The sequence below is a fragment of the Podarcis tiliguerta genome (assembly GCF_965153285.1).
Source record: "Podarcis tiliguerta genome assembly, chromosome: 7".
NCBI classification, from domain to species: Eukaryota; Metazoa; Chordata; class Lepidosauria; order Squamata; family Lacertidae; genus Podarcis; species Podarcis tiliguerta.
Window position 1 is genome coordinate 14,095,248 of NC_139540.1, and position 15,086 is coordinate 14,110,333.

Below are 15,086 nucleotides of genomic sequence, written 5' to 3' on the forward strand. Positions count from 1 at the left end.
TGCAGTCCATTATTTAGATTTCCTGTCCTATCCCAACTCCAAGGTCTGCAGCACAGATTTGTCTACTTTTATCAACATTTTCTTTTTTGTGAGTAGGCCTCAGCTGAGAGGGCTGAGGTTCCCTTCGGCCACCCAGGGAGCTTCGCAACCGAGCAAAGAAAATATGAGCAGACATCCTTTCTTGTAGAGCATACTAATCATTTTGGAGTAGTCGTGGATACCAACAATTAACTTAACGCATTTCCCTCTCCAATCAATAGGTGTCTGATGAATCCAGGAGCTCCATTTCAGAATTTTGCTTTGGCAAGGGTCCAAATTACCGTATTTTTTGCTCTATAAGACTCACTTTTTCCCTCCTAAAAAGTAAGGGGAAATGTGTGTGCATCTTATGGAGTGAATGCAAGCTGCACAGCTATCCCAGAAGCCAGAACAGCAAGAGGGATTGCTGCTTTCACTGCGCAGCGATCCCTCTTGCTGTTCTGGCTTCTGAGATTCAGAATATTTTTTTTCTTGTTTTCCTCCTCCAAAAACTAGGTGAGTCTTGTGGTCTGGTGCGTCTTATAGAGCGAAAAATACGGTACATGCGACATCAGGAGGGATGTCAGAGAATTCAGACAGAAATGGAATCAGGAACAAAAATTGCTGATGTTGGCTTATTTGGTCCAGTACAAAAATCAATCCAGAAAATATGATTGGTGTCATATGGTCAGAGACTTCCTCACTATGGCACTGGGGTTTTTCCTGTAGCAATTATTTCCATGTTTGCATCATGTATTAGCCTATGCACATGTTACTCTTAATTCAAACGAGCCCTGTAGCACGCCATCTGCATGCAATATGTAATATCAGAAGGTGCAAGTATAACCTCCCTTAGGACAGGCCAAGGATCCTAAGAGCCCAGCAGGGTCTTCATTCCGTTAGAGGCAGACAGCTGTAATTAGAAAGTACCTTCTGTGGAAATTGGAGGTTGTCAGGGGAGCAGAGAGGCCTAAGGTGTCGAGCGAACGCAAATAGCAATAGCAAGCAATTTGAACATGTGGGTCAGAGTTCAGGTGGGGTTCGCTAGAGCAGGATCTGAATCAAAATTTCAGCCTCAAGCGTTCTTGCAGTGCAAAACAAATGCAAAAGGATGCAAATGTTGTCAAGGTGTGTTGCACCCCACAAATGGGTCTGATGCAATTAACTGCAAAGGTGTTTTAAGTTAAATATTGTATGTGATTCCCCCCCCCCCCCGGCATACGGTGTATCTGTTTAATATAGCCTTGTAAGACCTTGTAAGATCTGTTTAATATAGCCTTGTAAGACATCACCTTGCCAACAAAGGTCCGTATAGTAAAAGCTATGGTTTTCCAGTAGTGATGTATGGAAGTGAGAGGTGGACCATAAAGAAGGCTGATCGCCGAAGAATTGATGCTTTTGAATTATGGTGCTGGAAGAGACTCTTGAGAGTCCCATGGACTGCAGGAAGATCAAACCGATCCATTCTGAAGGAAATCAGCCCTGAGTGCTCACTGGAAGGACAGATCGTGAAGCTGAGGCTCCAATACTTTGGCCACCTCATGAGAAGAGAAGACTCCCTGGAAAAGACCCTGATGTTGGGAAAGATGGAGGGCACAAGGAGAAGGGGACGACAGAGGACTATATGGTTGGACAGTGTTCTTGAAGCTACCAGCATGAGTTTGACCAAACTACGGGAGGCAGTGGAAGACAGGAGTGCCTGGCGTGCTCTGGTCCATGGGGTCACGAAGAGTCGGACATGACTAAACGACTAAACAACAACAACAACAAAGACCACAATATTTGCTATCACTTCTCAACCTGTTTTTGGTAGCTTTCCCAAACACATATAAGTCACTTGTAGCATATCTACAGCCTTAGAAAACGCCATTCTAATTCCCTTTACATACAAACAAACAAATAACCAACCAACCAACCAACCAACCAACCACTCTTGTCTGATTACCTTATGTAGAGAGAAGCAAAGATGCCACAAGACTTCATAAAGTTACGAACCTTTGTTTAACAATGCATGGAAGTGACACAGGGATAGATTGTACCTTGAAGTTGGATTGGCTGGAGGAGATGCCTATCACCTGAACCATAAGAACACAACTTACAAACTGCCTGCTCTGAATTGAGAGGTATCTCCAACAGTTAGGCACCCATGCACTTTATGGTTCCTCCTGAAGCCACACTGGCAATATGAAGTTCCTATAGGGATGTCTGGCATCACTTCAGACCCTGGGTTCATCTGGCCTGTCTACTGCATCTAGCCTAGCTCACCAAAGTCTCTGCTGGGTGAAGTCCTTTAGGTGAGCATGCCAGTGGGATGAAGCCCCAGAAAGATAGCTAAGCTGGGTCACCCCAGAGCCCAGATTACCTGTCTTACAGAAGTCTTTGGTATCGCGCCTAGCCCATGTGAAAGCAGATAGAAAAGAAGGGAGAAAAGGTTGGCTCACACATGTGTTTTCATCATTTGATGGTGACTGAAATGGTCTACAGAGCCATCCCATCAACTCAAACACAGTATTTTTTTCAGTGGACTCAGTTGACACATTACATCCCTTTCCTGGAATGAAAGCCACTGAAGGTTTAAGGTATTTCTTATATACACACAAATGTACAAGCTTAGCATCAGGTGGACCATCCACAGCATTAACAGTCTAGCCGATGCTGCTCCCCCGTTAAATTTCTAAGGAACCCCCAATGTCATAATACTGGATTCTCACAAAAGAGAAGAGCCCTCTGGCTTTTCAAGGACCAATCTGTTGACACATTGATGACATCACCTCCAGCCGATGGAGGAATGAAAGTCAGCAATGTCTAGGCAAGACAATGACCATGTACATACGCAATAGACAATCTTTATAGAATTCCTTCAAACCATAACAAGTACAAAACGAAATCTTTAGTCTCAAAGTCTCTGAAAATCTTTAAATGAAGCGAGGTACCAGACTTTGTACGACGAAAGACAAGCTGTGAAGCTTTGTGTATTCAGCAAATATGATGTCCAACACTGAACAGTGATTCCGGATATTGACTACTGTTTCGTAGAATTCTTCGTCAGCATGGTGGGAGGATATAGAATTGCTTCATAAACCCATCTATTTCGAATGAATGTATGAAAATGAAAATATCAAATGCTGTGGAACAGTGCTCATATAATAATGTAGTCACTGCTTATGCCTCCTTCCAGAAGGATTTCTGACTGTTAGCTCCAAGGGCAACCGACTGCCTGCGCTTGGCCATCTCTTTAATTACGCCAAGGCTCCCTCTCCCAGCAAAAGGAAATCTGCCAAGCTATGCTTCTCCAACCGGTTCGACGTCTTCAGCAGTCTCTTTTCACAACCGGAATCTCAGAGTTGGGGGAGAGACCCCACGAGTCATTTAGCCCAATCCACCCCTCCCATTTCTTTATAATATTATTTCAATACTATTAGAACTTCCCTCCAGTGGATGCCTCAAAAAAATTCAGAAGCATAGGACTTGACTTTACATCTCCACATAATCTTATAGCTAAACAGGGGTGAACAAAGAAGGGAGAAAGCTTATAGAAGTTACAGATTGTTTACAAGTTTCTAGAGTTACTAGTTTACTTCAGGTCCCTGTTGCTGCTTCCAACAGGGCTTCTGCAAATGTCCCATCCTTCATCCATGTCTATTTTCGTATGTAAACACTTGCCAGAAAAACACCCTCTGGGCATGCTCAGTAGTGCTGTGTTCCGTTCACCTCGTCGTTGCAGCAGGCAACTGGAAAGTCACATGTCACAACACAGTAAAAAGTACACGGGCAACTATTCTTAGTCAAGGAATGTATACAGTGCCTCATTGCGGTACCTCATGAGCCAACCTTCAGAGAGCCGTGACAGTGCCTTGATACTAAACAAACCCAGAAACCTCCCCCTATGAATCTTTCACCAGCGAAAGAACAATCTCAAGCTCCTTTTTTAAAAAAACAAAAACAAATTTTCAAAAGTCTTCATATTCATGAGCCTAGCCATGGAAAGTTTCAGCAGAGAATAAACAAGCCAAAGCAGGGAAGGAATAAGGTAAACAGCTCTGCCATGATTTTCACTAGATGTGAGAGATCTGGGAGATAGTTTTGCCTGCTGTGTGTTTTTACTGTTGCATTTAGGCCTTAACCAGCCATGCAAAGTATATGGCTTATATATATTGCATTTGTGGGGAAGTACCCCAGTTGCTTTGTTTGTGATGCTCATATGTTGCATGCATGTTGGATTCATGTTGCATTTGTGGGGAATGGTCGTAGTTTAATCATAGAGCATCTGCTCTGCATTGTAGAAGCTCTCAAGTTCAGCCTCAAGCACCTCCAGGTACGACTTGGACAGAGATCTACCTGAAACTCTGGAAAGCCACCAGCAGTCCATGTAGGCAGTACTGGCCCAGGCAATAGTAGGATCATAGAACTGATCTAAGGTCTGACTGGGTATAAAACAGCTTCCTCTGTTGCTATTAGAAGGAGGCTGCAGTGGTGGTTTGCAAAGTTATCTGCCAGCTATCCTCCTCTCCCTAGGACAGCAGATAACATATTATTTACCCCCGCTTCCTCCCACCCCCCAGCACTATAAGCTAAAACAGTGGCTCTTTCTTAAAAAGAGGTAAAATGTTGCATCCATTTTTTTCCAGTGATGTCTTGCTTGTGTACAAATATGTAATGCTGTGGGAGCAGGGGAAAATGTCCCAGCAGACTTTTGCATACACCAAGGAAAGCGGGCAGCATCTACTGCTCTTATTCTTGGTGGATATGAAAGCAAAAGCAACTGGGGAATAAATAAATATATCATTCCCCCCCCCCCCCCAGATTTCTAGACTCGAGGAGTTTAGTTTGTTATGTCGTGCTGCCAGAACTGCATTCTTTGGGAATGACTAATATTGACATGGGGCTGAGGGGTTTGAGATGGAAGATACTAAACTGTAAGTGCTTCATGGGAATGATAGGCAAACATGCATTTGTTAAGAGATACTTATCATGAAGAAATTGTTTGATTCAGGCTTTGTGCTTGAGCCACTAATTGTCCCTACTGTCTTGTAATGCATGCTTATTTTTTGTATTATTATTCTACTATGTCAGAAATACCCCCAGGTAACCCCAGACTTCCAACCTGCCTGCTTGGTTTTATAAAACAAGATGTTCTGTGATGTTTCCTTCACCTACTTGGCCTTATACTGGTGAATGAAGCTAGCTTTTCCATTTCTGCTCTAGATGAACAATGTTTAAATGGACCATTCGATTGTGATCTATCAAGTCAAGGAGGCTGATGAACCACCAATGAGAATTCTTGTTTAGCCAGTGCTGATATCTCTCTGATTCCACTATGGAAGACAAATGCACACAAGACCGGCTCTTCAAAGATCAGGATTTCTCCTCTGAGCTGCTAAAGCAGCTCAACGTTTTACGGAAGAACAGAATTTTAACTGACGTTGTCCTGTGTACGGGTGACACAGAAATCCCTTGCCATAGGAATGTACTTGCCTCAAGTAGCCCCTACTTCAAGGCCATGTTCTGCAACAACTTCAAAGAGAGTGGCCAGGAAAAAGTCAGCCTCAGAGACATCGACTCAAACATTCTTCATTGCATCATTGTCTACGTTTACACAGGAGAGATCCTAATGACAGTGGAGAATATTTTGTATCTAATGGAAACTGCTTCCATGCTCCAGTACATGAAGCTATTTGAGGCCTGCTCAGCCTACCTCCAGGACCAACTTGCTCCTGATAACTGCCTCAGCCTGATTCGGCTCTCGGAGATCTTGCACTGCGATAAACTCAAGAAGAAAGCCAAAGCAATGGCTCTGAAGTGTTTCCCTGAAGTAGCCATCTCTGAAGACCTGAAAGAACTCTGTGTTTTGGAGTTGATAGACTATCTTGGAGATGATGAGCTTTGTGGAGAGGAGGAACAAGTTTTTGAGGCTCTCATGGTTTGGGTGAGGCATGATCCCCAGGCACGGCAAAGCTATATCCAAGACTTGTTCAAGAAAGTAAGGCTTCAGTACGTCCATCCAACATTTTTCTTCCACTTCATTGCCAACGATTCTCTCATTCAGTCGTCCCCAGCATGTAGAAATATCCTGGAACTGGCCCAAAAGCAGATGTTTTCTCTGTATAGCACCAGTGCTCCAGATATCAAACCTATGTGGCACGTTCCTCGGCGATATTCATGCCGGGAATTCCTTCTCCTGGTTGGTGGCCGGAAAGACAACCAACAGACAACGAGGGATGTCTTGCTGTATGACGAGAAGACAAACCAATGGTTGAGCCTTGCCAAATACCCAACACGGCTCTACAAGGCCTCGGTAGTGAGCGTCCACAGTAATGTTTATCTCCTTGGAGGCATTCCCATTGGCAATGGGAAGAACCAAGTCAGCGACAATGTTTATATCTTCTCACTCAAACTTAACCAGTGGCGGCTAGTGGAGCCCATGTTAGTTCGGCGCTATTCCCACAGAAGCATTGCCTATAAAAACTATATCTTTGCCATTGGGGGCATTGGAGAAAACCAGGAGATCCTAAATTCCATGGAAAGATATGACAGTATCTACAATGTTTGGGAGCACATGGCAAACATGCCTGTTGCCGTTCTTCATCCTGCTGTGTCTTCCAAAGACCAAAGAATCTATCTCTTTGGAGGGGAGGACACGATGCAAAACCCTGTCCGGCTAATACAGGTAACTCCCAATCTTCAACCATCTCACCTTCAAGATGCCAGTTGTCCTCTTTAGAGACAATGTTGAGCATACACATATACATGATTTCAGGCTTGTGAGACCATTGGATCTGACCACAAGTGGCTGCTCTTATGTTCTCCAAAGTAATGAATGATTTGTGGCCAGACTCAGCTGTCAATATAAAATTCTATCTGTTACCTTGATGATTTATCATGAATTCCATGCTGTAGTTCAGGAGCGGCCAATACAGTGTCCTCTAGATACTGTAGGAATACAACTCCCATCATCCCCTGACCACTTTGGGTCATGCTTGCTTTAGGAGCGGTTGTCCAACAGAATTTGGAGGGTACCGCTGCTGTAAACACTCAAATGCACTTACTAAGCAGAAACTGTCTTCTCTAGAAAACTACGTGCATATTCATTTCTGTTTACACATGCAATTAATTCATTAATAAGAGTTTAACGAACTTCCACAACGACACTTTGGAAAGTCTTTGTTCTTAAAGAGGCCCACCAAGAAGGCTTGCATCATTTAGCAGCATGTAGTTCAGGGTGTTAGGGACACGGGTGGCGCTGTGGGTAAATGCCTCAGCGCCTAGGGCTTGCCGATCAAAAGGTCGGCGGTTCGAATCCCCACAGCGGGGTGCGCTCCCGTTGTTCGGTCCCAGCGCCTGCCAACCTAGCAGTTCGAAAGCACTCCCGGGTGCAAGTAGATAAATAGGGACCGCTTACTAGCGGGAAGGTAAACGGCATTTCCGTGTGCGGCTCTGGCTCACCAGAGCAGCGATGTCACGCTGGCCACGTGACCCGGAAGTGTCTCTGGACAGCGCTGGCCCCCGGCCTCTTTGAGTGAGATGGGAGCACAACCCTAGAGTCTGTCAAGACTGGCCCGTACGGGCAGGGGTACCTTTACCTTTTACCTTTAGTTCAGGGTGTATATTTGTTGATGTGAATATAAGCCTGACATTTTGAACGTCCCAGGCAGGCCAGGCCAACTGCCAATCAAAGACTTGAGTCCAAAAACATATGTGCGGTCCACAAAACATTGCTAGACGTGGCAGGCCATGCAAATTGCACATGTGTCTCAGAAGTCCTCTGGCCACTTTAGCAAGGCAAACCTGAATCTCAGACATTAGAGGAAGCTCTCACGCATCTTTACCATGCAGAAGGTCTCAGGTTCACTTCCTGGCATCTCCAGGGAAGTCTAGGAACAACCCCTGTATGAAATCCTGGAGAGAGTGTATAAACAAATCTGAGTTAGATGAACTCAGTAAAAGGCAGCTTCCTGTTTTTCCATGTATGGAGAAGGATGCCTCTACCAACAACAAAATGTAAGCCGGGAGGAGGAGGAGCAAGAGGGAATGCCACCATTGCCACCAAAGCAGGAGGGATAGCAGAGGGAGATGAAGGCAATGGGATCCCCACACAGTGTGATTTGTTCCACATCCCCAATGGAATGGTTTTTCCAAGGACTGTTCAATGTTCAATGGTTGTGGTTGCTATAAGGGTTGTGAGCAGTCACCCTCCCTTTCAGAAATGCGGTCGGGGTGTCCAATCAGAGATGCTCTTTTTACATCTAATCCCAGAAATCTCATTTATGTGCTGGGTGTTCCTCAGGTATATCATGTGTCCAGGAACATGTGGTTCCGGATGGAGACCAGAATGGTGAAGAACGTCTGCGCACCAGCAGTTGTGATTGGAGACCGGATTTTTATTGTTGGAGGTAATTTGTTTAAGTGCTCTTACGACTGTTTTCACAACGCAGGTGCTCTCGGATGAAAATGGGTAACCTAAGGTCCTAAACGATGCTGATGACTACAACGCCCTGGCCATTGGCCCTGCTGGCTGAGGCTGATGGGATTTAGAGTCTGACTGTATCCCACCGAAGGCCCCAACACTGCTCTATTTCTTCCTTACTGCATGCCATTGCGGTGTGCAATTCCTTTCCACAACTGGTCACGCAGCCAAGTCTGTGTGTGGACATTGTGCCGTGCCTTGGAGCTTATTGCTTGAAACCTTCAAGGCAGAAAAGGGGCTATTTCAGTGGTTGATGCCAAAATCGCTCTCCCTTGCCTTCTGCCATAGTAGAACTAAAGTCTATCCTCTCCTTATTTTTACAGTCTTCTGTGTCGGGATTATAAACATGCCAAGAAGGAATAAAGCAGATCACGTCATGGAAAAACCCACCCCACACTAGATTTTGCTGCATGCTTCCATAGACTTATGAACTTGATGTTTTTGTCCACGTACAAAAACTGGTTTTATATTACACCCGTAACTCCATTCAGAGGTAGACCCTACTTGTTATTAACTGCACAGATCTGAAGATAAGTGGATGGTAGGAAATTCATGGAAGGAAAGTTTCTGTGTCCTTCTCTCCCTCCCCTGGCAATTGCTTTGCACAATATTAGGGCAAAACTGCAGACAAAGGTATGTGCACATTAGGATAGGTAAAGGTAAGGGGACCCCTGACCATTAGGTCTAGTCGTGGCGGACTCTGGGGTTGTGGCGCTCATCTCGCTTTATTGGCCGAGGGAGCTGGCGTACAACTTCCGGGTCATGTGCCCAGCATGACTAAGCCGCTTCTGGCGAACCAGAACAGCTCACGGAAACACCGTTTACCTTCCCGCCGGAGCGGTACCTATTTATTTACTTGCACTTTGACGTGCTTTCGAACTGCTAGGTTGGCAGGAGCAGGGACCGAGCAACGGGAGCTCACCCCATCGCGGGGATTCGAACCGTCGACCTTCTGAACAGCAAGTCCTAGGCTCTGTGGTTTAACCTACAGCGCCACCTGCGTCCCTATAAATTTACCCTAAAATGCTAAAGATTTTTAAAATAATATTGAAAACTAGTGTGGAACTGTGGAGAACAGAATTTAAGATTGAGAAACAGGGAGAAACCGGAATTGACAGATTCACCCATCCAAAACTCTGTGTGGTCATTTTGCAGGGGTCCTGTGGTCAGGGGCTGCGGAAGGAAGGGGGTGTGGTGGGGGCAGGCCGCCCCAGGTGTCACCACTGAGGGGGGGGTGACAAAATGCTGGGTGGCACTCACCAAAATGCCTGCAGTGCGCCCGAGCCACATGTCTCTCCTGGGAGTGACACGCTGGCTTGGGCACCCGCAGGCTCCATGCTGTTCCACACACCTGTAGGGCGACTGAGTGGGAGGAGGCAGGCAGACTCCTCAGAGGCCCTGCGGAGCGTCCTGCCCTGGCTGGCCCCACCCCTGGGTGTAGGGTACATACGCCGCCTCAGGTGCCCAACTGGCTTGCTACATCACTGCCTGTGGTGCATAGCTTGGACTTGGCCTTGAGATTCAACCCTAGCTACATAACCCCAAGGAGAATGCCCTTCCGGAGGATTGTGGGTCCCTTCTGAACAATATGGGAATGATAGAGGGGGCTGCTGAAAGAAGGGGAAACCACCCCCTAATCAGTTGTCAGCTGGTCTGATTTTGAATGATTGCTCTCTCAAGCCTAGGCCTCCCGCACCTTACTGCCTGAATAAGGCTTTTTTGTGCATGTTTTTTCCTTTATGAAATTTATGTCTGTGTTGGAAAACAAAAACGTATGAAACAGCTTGGTATGAGAGAAAATGAGGAGCTCAAAATGTGAACGCAGCAGAGATGAGAAAAAGATTTTTCAAAAAAATAACGCCTTCAAATGTATCTATTCTGAACCTTTGTGCCAATAATTCAACTGACAAGCTTAAGCCATAAGCTTTTTTGGGGTGGTTTACTTAACAAAGCACACAAACATTTCATCTAATTTCAAACATTATTCATTCTCTTTTAAAGTGGAGAGATTTACTACCGATAAGTTTTCATTTACCAAGTAAGTATGCCATAACATCATCCAGTTGTTCTTGGCTTATCAGCAGCTGGAACTGAGAAATCACAATGATAACAAACACATTCTTTACAAAGGGGGGGAGGCATCCAGTATATTTCAAGTCTTCATTGCACAATACACATCAAACAAAGCTGGGTTCATTGGCTCAAGTAATGGGATTCTTGCTTTTAATTAAATGGTGCTTTCTTTTTTGATGTTATCGCCTACTGCAGTTGTGTCTAAACCTACATTGGTTCTGAGTGATAAAACATAGTTGTTTGAAAGGAGAACAATATAGCAAAAAGAGAGCTTTCCAAAGCTCATTTCGAAGTCCTCAGAACTGAGCTGTCTAGCAACTCAGATTTACCAACAACACCTTAATATTTACCGTATTTTTTGCTCTATAAGACTCACTTTTTCCCTCCTAAAAAGTAAGGGGAAATGTGTGCGCGTCTTATGGAGCGAATGCAGGCTGCGCAGCTATCCCAGAATCCAGAACAGCAAGAGGGATTGCTGCTTTCACTGCGCAGCGATCCCTCTTGCTGTTCTGGCTTCTGAGATTCAGAATATTTTTTTTCTTGTTTTCCTCCTCCAAAAACTAGGTGCGTCTTGTGGTCTGGTGCGCCTTATAGAGCGAAAAATACGGTATTCGATTTCTGTGATCTTCAGGGTAGGAAACGGAAGTTCCTCCATACTTTTGCCTACTTCCTGCTCCCAAAAAAATACCTCCTGCCTTTTTAATTGTCCATCTAGCTGTCAGCTTCATGACAGAAAGACTTTGCGGTCAGTCATATGGCTGCAAATCCACTGAGTGCTGGCAGATGCCAGCATAGTAGCCTCAGGCGTCATGGAGTTGGGGAGCAGAAGGAACTGATTCATCAGAGGCGACTGCTGTAACTTGCCCCATCATGTCAGGATCTCCCTGGCTTCTGCCACTGCTGCTTCCTCAACTAGGGCCAGGGCCTTTTCAGTACTGGCCCCGTCTTGGTGGAATGCTCAGTCACAAGAGATTAGGGCCCTGCGGGGCTTGACATATTTCTGCAGGGCCTGCAAGACAGAACTGTTCCGCCTGGCTTTTGGTTTGGACTCAGTCTGACCTTTATGTTTCCCTCCCCTTATGGTTTTGATTTATAGGCTGCTATTAAAATGAGGCTGCATTTTAAATTGCATTTTAACCTGTATTTTAACCCTTGTTTTAATTAGCTTTTCCCCCCCCATTATGTTTTAATATAATTTTATTGGTGTTAGCTGCCCTGAGCCCAGCTCTGGTCAGGGAGGGTGGGGTATAAATATATTATTATTATTATTATTATTATTATTATTATTATTATTCCTACAGCTGGAAAGTAGTGGGGGGTTTTGCTGGCAACAAGTACTTTGATTATTGGATCTTCAGAGACCGAATGCATACACAAAGTCAAGGGTGTGGCAGCCATTTGAAAAGGTATCCATGCAAAGCTAAGTAGCCCTCCAGATCTGTGGCCCTCCAGATGATGTTGAGTTACAGCTCCCACCATTCTTGACCATTGGCCAGGCTGGCTGGGGTTGATGGGAGTTGGTGTCCATCAATATCTGGAAGGCGATAGGTTCCCTTTCCTTGATGTAGCAACTGCTTCTTGTGTGATGTGTGATGTGGTAAGTCTGGCAGTTTTCACCACATGACTGCAAGTCACATAAGAAAGAGGGCATAATAATAGAGGTCAGATCTGCACCATGCTTTAACTCACACTTATGCCAATGGCCTCCTCCCAAGGAATCCTGGGAACTGTAGTTTGTTCCTTAGGAGAGCTACAATCATCAGCGCCTTTAACAAACTACCGTTCCCAGGATTCCTTCAAGGAAGCCATGGCTGTTAAAAGTGGTCTAAGAGCGCTTTAAATGTATTTTAAAAATAATAATATTTTATTCTTTTTCCATATTGAAAGTTACACTTGTTACTCAACAGTTATACAGTGGTACCTCAGGTTACATACGCTTCAGGTTACACACTCCACCAATCCAGAAATAGTGCTTCAAGTTAAGAACTTTGCTTCAGGATAAGAACAGAAATTGGGCTCCGGCAGTGCAGCAGCAGCAAGAGGCCCCATTAGCTAAAGTGGTGCTTCAGGTTAAGAACAGTTTCAGGTTAAGTACGGACCTCCTGAACAAATTAAGTACTTAACCCGAGGTACCACTGTATTCCAATTCAACAAAACTAGTGACTTCCTGTTCACCCAACATCGAAGTTTATAACCCAAATAACATACAACTGCGTTTCAAGTTTCCATCTTATCTAACCTTTAACACATTTCTTAACATGTTCTTCTTTTTTTCTTACACTTCAAACCCCACTGTGATCTCCACATATGGGAAATAACTTTTAAACAGACTAGAAACATACCGGTCTTCTTTGAAGGATTCTGAATGTGTTCCTCTTATCATTGCTGTCAGTTTTGCCATCTCATCTACCATTCTTCCTTTGAGGGCATCCTTTGCTCCTTCCATTGCTGTGCATAGAGAATCCTTGCCACTCACAACGTTTTAAATGTCTGGCGTGGATGTGACCATAGTCAAAAGGGACAGAGCTATTCACACAAATGTTTTGCCACGCAGAAAAGCTCTGACAGCGCTGCAGTATCTGTGCCACAAGCGTGTTCCAGGCCCACATTTCAAATATAGTGGTACCTCAGGTTACAGACGCTTCAGGTTACAGACTCCGCTAACCCAGAAATATTACCTCGGGTTAAGAACTTTGCTTCAGGATGAGAACAGAAATCGTTGTGAATGACATTTATCGTGGTGTGCCCGTATATCGGACAAAAAGCCACAGGTCCATAACAGAGCGAAAATAACATGGTAAAAATGCACTATGTGAGGGGAAATTGCTTGCAGAAATGTGAATGTCGGGGGAAATTGTACAGACAAATGTGTGCCTCAGAAGAAATTCACACTAAAATGCTGGTGAATTTTCATGAAGACTTTTTTATTTAAAAAATAATAATCACAAACTTGATGCAGAAATGTGGAGATTGGAAAAATGAGGATATTCTTGTCATTATTCTTGTTATTGTTATTACAGTGGTACCTCGGGTTACATACGCTTCAGGTTACGGACTCCGCTAACCCAGAAATATTACCTCGGGTTAAGAACTTTGCTTCAGGATGAGAACAGAATCGCACGACGGTGGTGCGGTGGCAGCGGGAGGCCCCATTAGCTAAAGTGGTACCTCAGGTTAAGAACAGTTTCAGGTTAAGAACGGACCTCCGGAACGAATTAAGTTCTTAACCCGAGGTACCACTGTATTTTGGAATTAACAATCACCAGCACTTCTAACTCTGAAACCGCCTCTTTACGCATTCGATGCAAAGGATTTTTGCAAGAGTCATAATTGTCTGGTGTGTTTCTCTCTCCCCCCCCTCCACCCCCCCCTTCAGGGTACACCAGACGAGTGATTGCTTATGACACCAAAGCTAATAAATTTGTGAAATGTGCAGACATGAAAGACAGGAGGATGCATCACGGCGCTGCGGCGATAAATGAGAAGCTGTATCTGACCGGTGGTCGCTGCCTTACCTTTGACAATGAAATCAAAGACTCCGATTCGCTCGAGTGCTACGACCCCAAGACAGACACCTGGGCTTCAAAGGGGCACCTGCCCCACAGACTCTTTGACCATGGGTGTCTGGCACTCCAGTGTGTGCCTTATGCCAACCTCTTGTGAGAGGAGGGCTGAGGGAAACGGGCATTGTCCTCTTCAACTTGAAAGGCCCATGTTGCTCTCTGCGTAGAGAAGGCTAGTAAACTCTTGCCAGGAAAACCACCAAAACGGACAAACAAATAAGGTGGAGACCTTAGGGTTTCAGTTCCTGGTTTGGACTCCCATTCCTCACTATAAAGGTAAAGGTAAAGGTACCCCTGCCCGTACGGGCCAGTCTTGACAGACTCTAGGGTTGTGTGCCCATCTCACTCAAGAGGCCAGGGGCCAGTGCTGTCCGGAGACACTTCCGGGTCACGTGGCCAGCGTGACATCGCTGCTCTGGTGAGCCAGAGCCGCACACGGAAACGCCGTTTACCTTCCCGCTATTAAGCGGTCCCTATTTATCTACTTGCACCCGGGAGTGCTTTCGAACTGCTAGGTTGGCAGGCGCTGGGACCGAACAACGGGAGCACACCCCGCCGCGGGGATTCGAACCGCCGACCTTTCGATCGGCAAGCCCTAGGCGCTGAGGCTTTTACCCACAGCGCCACCTGCGTCCCTCCGATTCCCCACTATATCTTGAGGTAAAAGTGACATTGTGGCAGATTTTGAGTGTGATGAAATGTCTGTTGTGCATAATGTTCGGAGCTTCTTGTGGGTGGGTGGGTGGGTGGGTGGGTGGTTTACCATGAGGGATATAATTTGGATTTGTTTGCCTAAAACACCAGAATGTCCCATCTCCTCTTTCCTGCCCTCTGAGGGACTTTCCTCACAACCTCAACGGGCCCTTGAGGGAAGTTGTGACGCAGATCAAGATCAAGCATTGGCTTCTAACAGGTCTTCCAAGCAACTCCATCCAGACAACAGCGACTGTTGATTCTTTTTTATGGTT

General features: G+C 45.4%; 1 protein-coding gene across 2 annotated transcripts; it reads left to right on the plus strand.

Annotated features, from left to right (window-relative positions):
- The first annotated feature begins 3,817 nt into the window (after positions 1–3,817).
- On the plus strand, positions 3,818–14,406 carry KLHL38 (kelch like family member 38). 2 transcript variants are annotated; one of them, XM_083450583.1, is made up of 4 exons: positions 3,818–4,048; positions 5,224–6,685; positions 8,303–8,408; positions 8,806–9,125. In XM_083450583.1, the coding sequence occupies exons 2-4, from the start codon at positions 5,336–5,338 to the stop codon at positions 8,880–8,882; spliced, it is 1,533 nt and encodes a 510-aa protein (XP_083306709.1). In that variant the 5' UTR covers positions 3,818–4,048; positions 5,224–5,335; the 3' UTR covers positions 8,883–9,125. The 2 variants fall into 2 exon arrangements, with proteins under 2 accessions (XP_083306709.1, XP_083306708.1); XM_083450582.1 differs by lacking the exon at positions 8,806–9,125 and adding an exon at positions 13,932–14,406 and having other exon boundaries at positions 3,820–4,048.
- Positions 14,407–15,086: the final 680 nt, after the last annotated feature.